The 14824-nt window shown below is 44.9% G+C and overlaps 1 protein-coding gene across 6 annotated transcripts in view; it reads left to right on the forward strand.

The window, feature by feature from the left end:
- LOC137562902 (leucine zipper putative tumor suppressor 1-like) overlaps window positions 1–14824 on the forward strand; it is a 116046-nt gene that overhangs the window by 85675 nt on the left and 15547 nt on the right. For all 6 annotated transcript variants that reach the window (XM_068274709.1, XM_068274708.1, XM_068274711.1 and 3 more), the window contains 2 exons: window positions 4489–5018; window positions 11110–11736. In XM_068274709.1, coding sequence (XP_068130810.1) covers window positions 4599–5018; window positions 11110–11736 — 1047 coding nt within the window. In that variant the 5' untranslated portion in view covers window positions 4489–4598. The remainder of the gene's footprint in view (window positions 1–4488; window positions 5019–11109; window positions 11737–14824) is intronic.

Here is a 14824-nt window from a genome sequence, read left to right on the forward strand (position 1 = left end):
GGTGATTGATTCTGGAATTTGGTCTTGTCGGGCTGTCCCGGCCATCATGAATTATCAGTCAGATTGTTTTACTGGGAATGTCAGTTTTGAAAGGCGTCCGGAGGCTGCCTTTAAGAAGGGGGGGGGGGGGGTACTGTCACGATCGCTTCTGCAGCGTGTACTGCTGGCTGCAGTTGTATTGCAGCCCAAGCAGTTCTGATTTCATTACATGCATTTGCTTGCATAGTTTGGTTTGCACTCAAACTAGTTGCTGATTCCATCTGCAGTTGCTCTGCAGTTCTGGCCAGCTCAGGATTGAATGATTACCATTCACCTGTGTGGGAATCTGCATGTCTGCTCCCATTGGATGACCTCAGCATAAAGATCTGCTTCCTGCAGGGCTCCACGGGCTATCATAGCTTCAGCATAAGCCTGTCTTGCTGCTGCTCTGGCCCCAGACCGTGTTCATAGTTCTAGTGTTAATTCATGTGGACTGTACTGATCTCCTGCGTAGGAGTCAGTGAGTCCTTCTAGTCCTGCTCCTGTTTATCTGTATTTGTTACTTTGCTTGTCTTGCATCATATATTGGTTCATCGCCGATATATACGCATACTAGCACGTTTGTTATTTTCCTTGTATTTGTGTTACATTAATACATCAGTGTCACTGATATATACGTACTCGAACTGTTTATATCCTGTGTTCAGTCAGTCAGTATACAGCACGTTCCGGTAGGTTGCGCTTAGCATGATCACCCGTGCTTAGTCAGTTCAGTCCTGTTCCTGTTGCCTTGCGTGGATTGCGCTCACTTCTGTGTAGAAGTAGCGAATCCTTCCTAGTCCTGTTCCTGTTACCTTGCGTGGATTGTGCTCACTCACTTCTGCGTAGAAGTAGCGAATCCTTCCTAGTCCTGTTCCTGTTACCTTGCGTGGATTGCGCTCACTTCTGCGTAGAAGTAGCGAATCCTTCCTAGTCCTGTTCCTTGTATTGCTGCAGTTCCTAGCTAGTGTTCCTTGCTTATTTATTTATTGTATTTATAAAGCGCCAACATATTACGCAGCGCTGGACAATAAATAGGGATACATACAATATTTAGGGGTGACATACAGCAAAATGACAATACCTGAATACAAGAAAGACCAGATCATGCAGCACAGTATGAGTACAAGGTAATGCTTAGTCACTGGAGGGGAGCATGGAGATTAGGCAAGTTAGGTTCACTCAGGTCCATAGCATGGGTTCACAGTAATGGAGGTGCATGATCAGGTAGGACACAAAGGGAGGAGGACTCTGCCCAAAGTCTTACAATCTAAAGGAATAGGTAAGGACACGGAAGGTAGGGGACCAGAGTTCACATCACATCACATCAGTGCTTATGTTATATATCGGTTCATCGCCGATATATACATATGTTAGTCAGTCGTTTGTAGTTTCATTGATAGCTGTAATTCTAATACGCTAGGAATATCATATCCATTGTATATTTGATACTGTTTGTGGTTGCTCGGATCCACGCCTGCTCTGTGCGCCACATCTCCTACGGGAGTCAGTCCTCTCCTCCACTACAACTGGGGATATCCTGGTTCCTTGTGCTTGCGTGTGTGTCTCCTTCACGTCAGGTTATGCATGTTGTGCTGACTGTGGAGAATATACCACCGAGCGTAACAGCCCCCAGTAATATATAGCCCCACTTCACCCCAAGTATAGGTGGCAGATGTCACCCCCCCATTAGAGGAAGCCAGATGTGCCCCCTGTGTTAGGTAAATTCCCCCCTCCCCAGTCTAAGTAGCTAGATTTGCCCCAGTATCTAAGTACTAAGGGGCCACTAAGGTCCCCCTTGTAAAGGCATAGGCAGACTAACAAGTTAGTCTGCCTCTGCCTTGACAAAGGCGACCTTGGGAGCTCCAAAATGGAGTACCATACATATGAATCGGCCGCCAGGATATTTGGGCGCAGAGTAAGGCCGGTAAATGGTTTACCCTGCTCTTGCACAACTCCCGGTAGTGTTCATTTCCACTCCCCCTCCAGGCTGCCGTGGATAGTGGAGGTAAGGTGTAATTCGACTTCCAGCCGAATTACAGTGTTTTTATAGTGATTTGGGTTCTGTTTTCTGCAGCGGTGGCTCCAGGAATTTTTTTTTGGGGGGGGGGGGGGGTGCTATGCAGGTGCTGTATTTTTTGTAGGGGGGGCCGCAAACAGGGGGCGTGGTCAAAACAAGGGCGTGGCCAATAAGGTGTGTGTTTATGCACTGTCTCTGTGCTGGATGTGTTGTGTAGGCTCTGGCTGACTGCACAGTCAGTCAGATCTGTCTGTGCAGTCAAAATGGCGCCAGCGGTCAGGCCACAGCCTACACAACACACCCGGCCCATCCCCGCCCCACACACTACAAACTGTAGACATTCAGGCTGCAGGAAAAACCACTCAATCCCAATCAGACGACTCGCTGCCCCCCCCCCCCCTTTCATGATGCCCACTGGCACTGAACCGGCGGGAGCCAGGGACTCACAGTCAGTGACAGTGACCAAATGGCTGCTGCTGGATTGGACCGTCTCTCCTCTCCTGACTCCTGCTGCCTTGGCAGCGCCACTCTCTCCTCTCGTGTCTTGCTCGCTTGCTCGCCTTTGTCTTTCCTCCTCTCAGGCTCCACCTCGCCTCTCTCTACGTCTCCGAGTCCACCACCACCATGCCAACACCACGCGCACTTTTATCCTGCCTGAGTTAGACGTCACGTCAGCGTGCGCATGGAACGACTGACGTCAGTAATGTCTCCCCAGCAGCAAGGGAGCCGGAGGCTGGGGGGGGAGCGGGCTGAGCAATGAGTGAGTGCCAGACTCACTGCCAGTGGGGATGGGCAAACATTTAAAGCAGCAGCATACATTTAAACAGAAAAACTAAATTTTTTTTAAATCAGCACCTGCTTTTTGGGGGGTGCTAACAGGGTGTTTGGAAAAATTTGGGGGTGCTTCAGCACCCTCCTGGCGCCGCCCATAGTTTCAATGCCCAAATTATTCAATGAGCGCTGCTATAGCTGTAATTCCTATTATGGCCTATGGTGGCGCCACCTGCGGCCAAATCTCCTGCACTGTTTTTACTGCTCTCGGTCAAAATGACCGTCGGCTATTATGGTCAGATGCCATAACTTGTGTGTTTGGGAACAATAAAAGTTTTCTTATTGTTCCTTAATCAAGCCTTAATCAAGCCTGTGTGATTTTCTGGTCACATAACTGCTCTCTTTCTCTCTCCCTCTGTCATGATAAAGGCATTTAGGAACATTTTTTCATTCTTTTCAAGGACATTGATGATGTTTAGTACAGGAACCTTTATGCTAATTCATGGAATCAACTTTGAAAATGCATTTAGTCTTTCTTTATACAATATCAAATGAGACCAATGGTAATTTTATTATCTTTAGTCTTTCAACTATTGGAACAGGCAAATTAAAGAGGAACCGTAACTTCATAGAGAAGAATGCAGTAAATTATTCAGGGTACCCACTTATATGTAAATTATCTTGGTTTCAGCATCAGAAACACTTCCTATGTCTGGATATTGCTGTATATTGTATGTAACCCCGCCCTCTTAGTGATGTCAAGCCTAGGTTGATTAGCTATGCGCCCTTCTTCTCCCAGTGCAATCCGGCGAGACCAGGTGTTTTTTCTATTCAAGTCAGAACACACAACACTCAACCTTTGCTCAGTGATGCACCTTGTCAGCACTAAGGGCTCTTTCACATCAGAGCTGGCTCAACGCATACGTATTGTTGTGTGCGTTTTAATGCGTTTTGATATGCGTTGCACTGCAGTAAGTGTGCGTTTTTAATGCGTTACAGCACTTAGGAAAATGCAGGTAATTTTTTTTTCTTTTTTAGTTTTCAACTTTCTACATTGTTCCTCTGTTGCATTCTGGGACTGATTGCCTGCGTTGATGTTTTAAAAACGTGCATAGCGTGCGTTTTACATTGACTAACATTGTAACGCGTAAAGTTAGCGTCGGCCGAAAAACTGCGCCTGGGTGCAGTGTAACGCAACGCACAAAAAGGCTGCGTTATATGTGAAAGCTAAAATGAAAGTCTATGGACTTTCATTTCACCTTGGGTAACGCAAACTTTACCCGTTGCGTTGAAACGCAGAAAATCTGCCCTGATGTGAAAGAGCCCTAAAGATGTCACCATCTGTGCTAAAATTCAGAATGTAAATCAGGGTGAGGAAAGATTTTGCAAAGTGCAAGCACTGACCATTGTGTAAATGAATATTGTAAAAAAAAAAAAAAAGCGATTGTATTCATTATGTTATTTTCACTACAGTTCCTCTTTAAGGATTTTATGATTCCTTGTATTCCTGTATTGTCTTACTGCTGTGTGTCACCCCTAAATATTGTCTGTAACCTAAATTAATGTTCAGCGCTGCGTAATATGTTGGCGCTTTATAAATACAATAAATAATAATAATAATAATAATAATTCATTACTGCTTTATAATTTGCTTTCTACTGTTCTTTTTTTCCTCTCAGGTTCTTTTGTTCAAAGAATGGCGGACCCCTGGATATGACATCAGCCCCCTCTCTTTCTTCTCTGGCTCCTTGCTTAATAGACCTCCTTCTCCGTCCCTTCCAGTGTCATTATGGGCAGTGTGGGCAGTCTCCTGTCTGGGCATGGTCTTAGCAGCAAACAGGGACGAGGTTCTCAACATCGGGGCAGGAAACCACCCCACCTCAAGAAGCTGAGCCGTTGCTCAGATGGCATCTTAAGATTTGGTTTTTCTCAGGAGTCAGGGCATAACAAGGGAGGGGGGTCTAAGATGGGTCGAAGTGAAGACTTCTTCTACATAAAAGTAAGTCAGAAGCAGCATGCGGGACCACGAGACCATGTAGGACCAAGAGACCATGTAGGACCACGAGATCATATAGGACAAAGAAACGAGTATCATGGAGGAGTGAGCAGCCCTGAGCCAGAACCCCAACCAGTCCAGGAATATCCAGTGCCAACAAGCAAGTCCTGCAACCCACCCAGTCTGATTCACTTTCCCAACCGCCTAGAGCTGGTAAGCACAGGAAAAAGTAGCATGAATATTTGACTTTAATTTGACTTTACCCCATTATCATCAACACAATGAATAACAACTGAGAAATAAGGATATTAGTAGAGCCTAAACTGTAAACTGCATTATGATTTACTGCCATAAAGTGTAACAATAAATGTTTGCTATTGCTAACTTCACAAAGCCAGTTATGAGATCGAAATGGTCATACTGAGGTGGTCATACATTAATAGATTGACACCTGACATGCCCAAAAGATAGATCCTGCTATGACTGGAATCTGAGCAGAGAGGAAGCTATTCCTGCCACCCACTACCACAAAATATTCAGTAGACTTCGGCAAATCTACAGAAAATCTATGGAAACGCAGTGCTTTCACAAGTCTCCCTCTTCAGAGAGATCCTTTGTCCAGAAATCTATGAAAATTACAATCGTGTCAGCATGTTTGACCGAAGCAGGTTAAAAGGGTGCCCGAGGCACCATTGAAACAGCAGCGCCATTGGTGGCAATGTTAAAAGATGCGATTACCAGCTATAAACGGCCCAGAGGCTGCAGGGTATAGCTGCTATTTACTGGTTTAGCCACTTATGGCCGCTATTTAGCCTTTTATAGCCACTATTTACCGTTTATGGATGCAAAAATATTGGGGGTTAGGAGAAGGAGTGTTTAGTGTGGAGGGGACCTTAGGGGTTAAGGTTAGGTACTGGGGGTGTTAAGTATAAGGTTAGGCACCAGAGGGGTCAAAGTTAGGCACCACCAGAGGAATACGTATGGTTCCGTTGCCCAGTCAGTTGGGTGCAAGGTGAACTGAATGACTGCTCACCCTGCTCCCGCTGAAATTCCGTGCGGGGTTAAATACTATTCCCCCTCCACGTTTTAGCTATCGCCGGCACCACAATTACATTTAAAATCCCGCTGCACTGCTATAGGCGTGATAACATTACGGCTATGGCGCCGCCCAGGTCAGGGGCTATGCGGCAGTGAGTGCACATGCCAAAATGACCTGCTTCACCAAGAGGGGGGTCTTAGGGTAAGCCATCGGTAGAGGGAGGGTTTGGTGTGAGCGTAGGGTTAGGTTAGATCCACACCCTTCCCCATTCCTCAATGCTTATTAACCAGTTAAGAGGCAGAGATTGAGAGGGTTGATATTTGCATAATGTGCGCCCCGAACTGTCAGGTGGTCATGTGCAAATAGAACCATATAAACTATATGTACAGGCATTGTCAAATATACCATATGTAGAGCCCAATGACTGTTCCCCTGCTGCTGCTCAAATCCCCAGTGGCGTTAAATACTATTCCCCCTCTGAGCAACTTGGAAGAAGGTGTAATTCCGGGTCTGGCAATCACCGGATCCCCAAATGACTCTTACATTAGTGCTATGACGGCGCCCAGCTCCACTGTTTGGACAAGAAGACTTACTTGGGTTTGTTCTCGCACAGATATTAACAATCTGAGATTCCATCACAAAATAACACTTTCATAAGACTATAGACAGGGTTTCAATTTTTTCTTGGAGTACCTTCTTCTGATACCATTTAATTATAATAAATCTAGAATTTGCTTCTGTTTTAGAAGACAGTATGCTTAAAAAAGGGACATGTGAATTTTGTAAATTTTTCAACCAATATCTCAAATTGCAGTAAAACTTTCAGAAATGGATTATACCATATATTTATTTTTTAGATACACTGCAGGGGCACTAAACCGAGGTGGTAATTAACAGCTTAAGAAAGAAAAAGTGATAATGATGAGATCATAGTGATCATGTGATCAGAACAGAAGCCAATCAGCATAGCCCCTTATTTATTCCAGAAGGTGTCAGCTGTCAGAACGTGCACGACTGCTGCAGTAAAATCTACTGTGTGTCAGCAACTAGCATTCGTATTAGGTCAGTAGATTTTACTGTGGGTGGTCCTGAAGTGCTGTTAACGAGGACCTCCATCCTACAGAAGGAAGTTTCTGTACTTTCTTAGATAATCATATCTGTAAATATGACCTGTGACTATGTCTCTATTTTGAGGACGTCTAGTATGTAAGTTACCTGGTTATGGTGATAATGATCACTATCATCATTTTCCATTATCCATCATCAGGCATCACAATGTGGTGACACATTTTCTGCAGCGCTTCAATTAAACAGTTCGTATGATTGACTGTGCCATAGTGGAGAACAGATCACCACATAGGGACAGTTTTGGGGAAGCAAGTTAACCTACCACTGGGTTTTGGAGGTGACTGGAGTATAAACACACAGCAAATTTCTGAATCAAGTCGGAGAGTGTAGGTTCTACCGACACCATGAGGTCCTATCACTAGAGGCAGGAGATAGCAGACATCCAAACACCACCTTGAGTAAAGAAACTGCATGCTCATGATGCTATTAGCAGATGTATATAACATGGATCATTGGAGAAAAGAAACAAGTTCCATCAGGCAAAGCAGTTAATTCGTATTTATTCGTGTTTTTGGTGTGAAGTGACCGTCACACTGTGGCCAGTACCTTAAATGAAATTATTCCAGGCGGCTCGGTTATTCTTTTATGGCTCTGGCCCCTCCCCTTGCCCGCCTCCTATTGAAAACTAAAAGTCGCCATCAAACTGCGGCCCTGAAAATAATCAATTCTTTGCCGCTCAATTATTCTTTTACCGGGCTGGCTGGGATCTGCACGAAAGGCTCCCGCCTACTTTAACCACTTGAGGACCACAGTGCTAAACCCCCCTAGTGACCAGGACATTTTTTGTTAAAATGGCCACAGCAGCTTTAAGGCCAAGCTGCAGGGCTGCACAAAACAGCACACGAGTGATTCCACCCCCATTTTCCCCCCACCAACAGAGCTTCCTGTTGGTGGAGTCTGATCCCCCGCACAATGTTTTTTTTTTTTCACAAATATTTAAATTAATTATTTTTAAATACATTTTGTTGTTTTTTTTTTTTTATCCTAAACCCTCCCCCCGCTAGCCAATCATTGTGATTGGCTGTCATAGGCTTCAGCCTTTGACAGCGGATCACCGCTGACACTCTGGAGGGGACAAACGTGTCACTCGGCTCTCCCCAGTACAGCGCTGCTGCAGATTGCAGCGCTGTACAAAGTAGACGGCGGTTATACCGTCTAACAGCCCCATAAACAGCCATTCACGCCAATCGGCGTGGAGCGGTCTTGGGGCTGCCGCACTGCTCAAGCCAATTGGCGTGGAGCAGTCGGCAACTGGTTAATCCATTGGATCCTCAGTATGCTGCACTCCGGGACAGCTACTACAGCTCTGCTACTCAGAAGCCCAGTTCAACCACCCTTTGCCGCCAGCCTGGGGACACACGCAGTGGAGCCAGAGTTCTTCGTTGTGGCAGGGAAGCAGAGCGGGAACGCTGCAGACATTGCTTCTGCCCGCACCCGCTCTGTACGAACGGCTTGTGTGCATTGTGCATAGGAGATGGGCAATGGGAGGAGCCAGAGCCATAAAATAACCGACCCGCCTGGAATCATTTCATTTCGGGTTCTGGAATGAATTCAGGTTCTGGAATTCAGAACAGTGAATGACACCAAGCATGAAAAGTAAAGGAGGAGGGCCTCATATGCTCTTGCGACAGTTACTAAAGTAACCAGTACTTTGGCTGTGTGTTACATTTCCTTCTGACCTTCACTCCTACATGTACACAAACTAAACCTACATGTTTCACACTCTATAATGGGGGCTTTGTCAATAGTGATCAAAGGCATAGTGATTTTTTTTCTTTTTATCAGGCACCCAATAGACACCTGTGTTAATTATTGATAATCGGGCATCTGAGCGGTGAGTTGGGCGCACGAGGTGGGTAGTAGCCGATCGTCTACTCTACTGCATAGGAAATAATGGTTGTAGCCAAACATAGATGATCAGCTACAACTAGCGGCTGTTATGGAGTCGGAGTTAATGTTAGGAATTAGGATTAGATTTGTTTTAAGCACTTGAAGTGGGGGCTAGTGTTAGGCATTAGATGGGAGGGTTAGTTTAAGCCACTAGGAGGGGAGGGTTCAAGTAAGAATGAGCACCGGATAAGCGCATGATAAAATATCAGTAATGTAAATTGCCAATATTTTTACAAGTGGCACCTCCTAACGCCTAACTCATATATACTGCTGTAGGTGTGTAGCGCACCTGTAGGTGTAGCTGTGTTACGTGGGTCCTGCTCTTGCCCAACTCTTCCCAATAAGTTTGATGTGTCACATGACCCTCTTCCTATTGAAAAAACAAAAGTTGGCCGATTCCAAAATGGCCGCCATGGTCACCACCCATCTTGAAAAGTTTCCCCACTCACATATACTAATGTGCCACAAACAGGAAGTTAATATCACCAACCATTCCCATTTTATTAAGATGTCTCCATGTAAATGGCCAACCCTGTAGCATCAGCGGACACCATAGTATGTCTATTCTGGTCTCCACCACTAACACACTAAAATTCACATGTGCACGCGCACACACACACACACGCACGCACGCACACACACGCACGCACGCACGCACGCACGCACGCACACACACACACACACACACACACACACACACACACACACACTCTGGGATGTACAGTATAAGTATTAAGAAAAATAAATTCTAGCTTAGATTTGTAACTGCCTACAGTTGAACTACCTATTGCTGCTATTGTGCAAAGCAAGTGCATTGGTCAACATTAGGAGCAAGTGAAGCTGGTAATTTATAGCTGCTTCAATTCGCTGTGTATCACTTAAGTTTATACCACATGGGCAATTCCCCATTCAAAGATCTGTCTGCCAGCAAAAAATGCACATATTGGTTTCTCTATGCACTACCATAGTGTCCCTATCCACAAATCAACACAGTGCTTCATTGATTGCAAATGTATATAAACAGTATGTATGTAAACAGTGTTTGGCTAGCGACAGAGCAGTGCGCCATTGGAGAGTGTAGAATTGCCTGTGTGACATAGAGAGTCAATAAACATTTATCTTGAGTTTTCTCACAGGAGATATTTTCTTATATAATATATATATATATAATATCCACAAAATACCTTTTCAGCACCTCGAAAAGCACAGACTTTACCTCCCCCCAAGTGACTAGGCTATTTTTTACAAATTAGGCCACTGCACTGCAGCTTTAAGGGCTTGCTGCAGGGCCATACAACTAAGCACACAAGTGATCCCCCCGCCCACCAACAGAGATTTCTGTTGGTGGGCTCTGCTCTCTGCTGCGGATTATTGTTTTTTTTATTAATTTATTTATCATTATTTCTGAAATAAATTGGCGTGGAGTGGTCAGCAAGTAGTTAAAGGAACCGAAGCACCTGTTCATGGAAAAATATAAGGTGAACCTCCCGATAAGTGATTGAGCGTGGTGTTGTGGGGATGTTGGGGTGATAGGCATTACGTCTATTTAGGAGGCTGCTCCTCTAGCCCTCCGTTTGTATGGAGTTCCCCATCTTCACCAGGGAGTGACCACAGTTTGAAGCTCCCGTGGTGGTGTCATGCACCACCGACCGCCGTAATGCATGGTAGAACTCGTGGTCCATGGATGGGAGTACAACTCCCAGCCAGGAGCTGATCTCACATCAATAGACTACATCCCCCAGTGTGCATTGCCTGGGGAAGAGTGCAAACTGAAAACTCCATATGGAGGGGTAGAGGAGATGCCCTCCATAGATAATGAATGCCGATCCATCACCCCAAACCATGCCAAAAACGGCACACTCTATCACAAACCTCACTTATGGGGAGGTTCATTTTATAGTTTTTCATGAACAGATGCTTGGATACCTTTAAAGTGAACTTATTAATTTACATTTCGAGACTCAGACTTGGAATGTAAATTGTGCCCACCGGTTGCTTCCTCGCTAAGCTGCTCCCACAGCCCAACTGTTACTAGGCATGTGCCCACTGCCCACCAATCCTATCACCAATATCACACCACTAGAGAAAAAGTATTTTATTGAATAGATGTGAAAACATTTCCCATGCGAAAAAGGACTCAGGATCATATACCTTTTTGTAGCTACAGGAATAAAAGTAATACAATAAATATAAACAAAGCACAACGTAACGATATAATTCAATCCTGATATTCATTTCTTTCCACAGGAGATGAATGCACTGCGCCCATCACCACTGAAACCTGGCATGCGCAGAAACTCGGCAGTCACATGTTATCCAGCCATGGAAAGTGGGCCACAACTTTCTCTTTACTATCGTCCAGATCGGGCCCGTGAAGCAGAGACCCGGGCTGGGCACTGTGCAGATGGAATGTCACAGTCTGGCAGGAACTCCATGTCTAGCCTTCCTATTCATCCTAGCAAATTGGGCACTGTATGCCAGCTGGATTCTCTTCTTATGCCAACAGGGCGTTTTGGAGGCAGTGCCCATAACATCACTCAGAGCTCCCGGAGCAACATGCTGAGCCTTCGGGCTATGTCCCTGTCAGATGGTGGCAACGCTAATAAGATACTCAGTGTACCCACAAAGCCAGGCCTGAGGTCTCCTCCATCCTGTGAAGATTTGGTAAGAGCAGAGCCTGGTGAAAATACAGATGATGGCCATAGAGGAGGAATTTCCAGGTCCAGACAAAGCTCTCAGAGGGGCCAGAGATCCCAACACATGCATCAGATCCAGGTGGCACAAGAGAGGGAGTCCATGGAAAGCAAGATGCGAGCGTACGAAAAGGAGAAGAAGATCACTCTTAGTCCATCAATGGATGAAACTCAGTGGGAGGTGAGGAAAAAAAAGACAGCAATCCACGAAAAACAATATATATATATATATATTATGGAGCAAGTTAGTAATTTTGACCTCAAGAAGGCTGGAAAAATGTAATATAGAATTGCATAGTCAGTCAGGACAACCTATGAGCTTGATGCTTTAAGGGAATCAGAAGCATAAACCTCCATTAGCAGCAACAGAGAAGAAGGTAATTTCTTAGATTGGTTGATGATCTTCTCTTAATATAATGGTAATATATATTGATAAGAACAGGAATATATTCAAATATAGGAATATATTCAAAATATGTTTTTGTGAATATGTATAGGATATGAATGTTATTAACAGTAATATTTCACTATGGCCATATCATTTACAAATGCATAATTAAATAGTGGTTTAAAGAAGAGTTTTCCATGACCCACAATCAAGTATGAACCCCTTTCTGGATGTGTGTTACTGACTTGGACCACACACCTGCTTTTTACATACCCACATAACACTGTTGGCAATATGTAGGGGTGTAAATACAAATCATGGTGGTCCCCCAAATAAATTGATTGGGCACCCCCAATGTTTGTGCCTCATTCCTCTATGGTGGCCCTTCAGCCAGGATGCCCATCTGCCCGAACTGGATGACAAATGTGGCCACCATGATCCCCCAACCCATAGCAAGTGTGGCCTCAACAACACTTGCTCTGGAATCTGGATGTCCAGCCCCTGTATTAAAAAAAAATGGCATAAGAAAGTACAGCCACTACAGCATGCTAAAGTAAATGGAAGATAGTATCAATTTAAACAAGGTTCGATTTTATAAGTCTAGTTCTTGACTAGTCCTACAATGACAAAGCCTCGTACACATGCTAGATGGTTCTACCATTGCTAAGGTTATTTACTGTCATTATAAGGCCAAATAAGTTTATCTTGATCATCAGACCACAGGACATGGTTCCAGTAATCCATGTCCTTAGCCTGTCTGTCTTCAATAAACTGTTTGCAACCTTTGACTTTGAGGCTGAGCACGTGTACTCAACTTCTTTGGTCAACCATGGCGAGGCCTGTCCTGAGTGGGACTTGTCCTGTTAAACCACTAAATGGTCTTGGCCACTGTGCTGTAGCTCAGGTTCAAGATCCTCTGAGAGTTATCTGCCATGAGGTGCCATGCTGAACTTCCAGTGCACAGTATATATATTTCTTAAGCTATGTACACACATGCTCAATGAATTTGCTCAGTCAGGATCAAGGTTGATCCTTCAGGTGACACTTTGCTAGACAAGCTTCATACAGAAGTGTCCCTCGGCGACAGCCAAGCAATGCATCTGTTTCCATGTAGGGGGTGGGAGGGAAGATGGTACGATAGACAACAGTGCAGCTTTCTTGGCAGGAGAGGTAAGGAGGGTTTTCAGTGCACTTGGTGGCATTTTGGATGTCCAGTTCAAACGTTCCTTTCATCCTCATTCATTTGTGGATTTACTTCAAGAGGTGATCCTATGCCACAACCACTGGTCACATAAACATTTCTCTCCCTAAAATAAAATAAATTGCCTTCTTGTGAAATGCTTTGAGTTTGGACTGTGGTACACAGTGCTACCAGCCAAGGATGTTTGTAAGGTAACCAGATGTTGTATGTCAAGGAGTTTATACAGTTGACAATAGCTCCAAATAGGATCCCTTCCTTATGTAGGGTGTACATATCAGCCCTGTCACTAGAACAATGAACATCTGCATAATTAATCTAGTGGTACTAAGGGGATGCAGTTAGGTTATCATGGAAAATATCTTCTAAGATAGCTCATCGAATCCAGTCTAAAGCTGTGTATAGACGCTGGATTGCTGTTGCCTGCAGGGATGGAGATTCAGTCGTTGCAGGCTATAGTTCAGGGCTGAGTTCTGTACAGTTCTGTTGGAGAGGGGAAGAGAGACCACGCATGATTCACAGGGTATGGAGAAGTATGCACAATTTTCCACTAAAATATTCTTTCCCAAACATGCCGTGTCAGTTCTCCCAAGCTTGAGTGTGTAAGCCTGTGCAGGAGGGAGGGAGAGCACTGATCCATGATCTCCAAATACACTGATCCTCTGGGGAGTTTCAACCTCGCTGATCGAGTCTTCCTCCAAGATGGTTTGGCTTGGGGAAAGGTAACAAAGTTCTTACAAACACATAAGTCAAATTGAGCAACAATGACATGGGAGATTAAAGCAATACTGAAGCAAGCTGCAAAAAATGAGTTAGATATGGAGATGGAAGGCTCTGGATTCCAAAGAGCCTTTTCCATCCTCTCTCTCCATCCCCTTGTGCCACCATCGAGTTTGGTTAAGTTCTTCGACCAGCTTGGATAGATACATCTTCAGCCCTCCTTGGTCAGCCTTTGGAAGCACCTACGTTCCCGAGTACATCCAAAGATGAGCAGATCTGTACTGTGCATGCAAGAGTCCAGGCTCACACATGCACAGTACGGATGCGCCCATCATTGGAAGCACTTGGGGATATGATTGCTTCTAAAGCCTGCCGAGGAGTCACAAAGGCGTGGAAATTCAACGGGAATGGCAGTGGAACGAAGACATGGAGAGAGGACCAGGGAAGCCTCTAGGGAATCCAGAGTCTTCCTTCTTTATAGTTGAGTATCTAACTCATTCTTTGCAGCAAACTTCAGTATTGCTTTAACTACCATGTAGACTAGCAGCCTACATATACTGTATAATATCACTCTTCTGTAAATTATGCTACAGATAAGAGCATCTGGCATATAACACTACTTTTTAACCGTTGAAAATCAGGGGTCGTCTTATAAGCCGGGTGTCATTGATGCCGGGGGATAAGCCCTATCCTGTTACCGCCTCTCAGATGTCGCTGCTGAGGACTGCAGTGAAGTGCAGGCGCACATGTGCGAGATCTGAGGGGCAGAGAAGGAGGTAAATAGGATACAAGGGTGGCCAGAAGGGTGAAAGAGGCATGGTTTATGGGCACAGCGTGATCTATTCTTCCCTACCGCTCTGATAAACAGGTAGACAAGGAGAGCTGACAAGTCCACTTACGGAGAGTTGACCAATCCAACCAGTCACTCGCCTGTATACTGTTATATACTGGGTACCACATACA

The sequence above is a fragment of the Hyperolius riggenbachi genome, chromosome 3 (assembly GCF_040937935.1).
Source record: "Hyperolius riggenbachi isolate aHypRig1 chromosome 3, aHypRig1.pri, whole genome shotgun sequence".
Classification (NCBI taxonomy): domain Eukaryota; kingdom Metazoa; phylum Chordata; class Amphibia; order Anura; family Hyperoliidae; genus Hyperolius; species Hyperolius riggenbachi.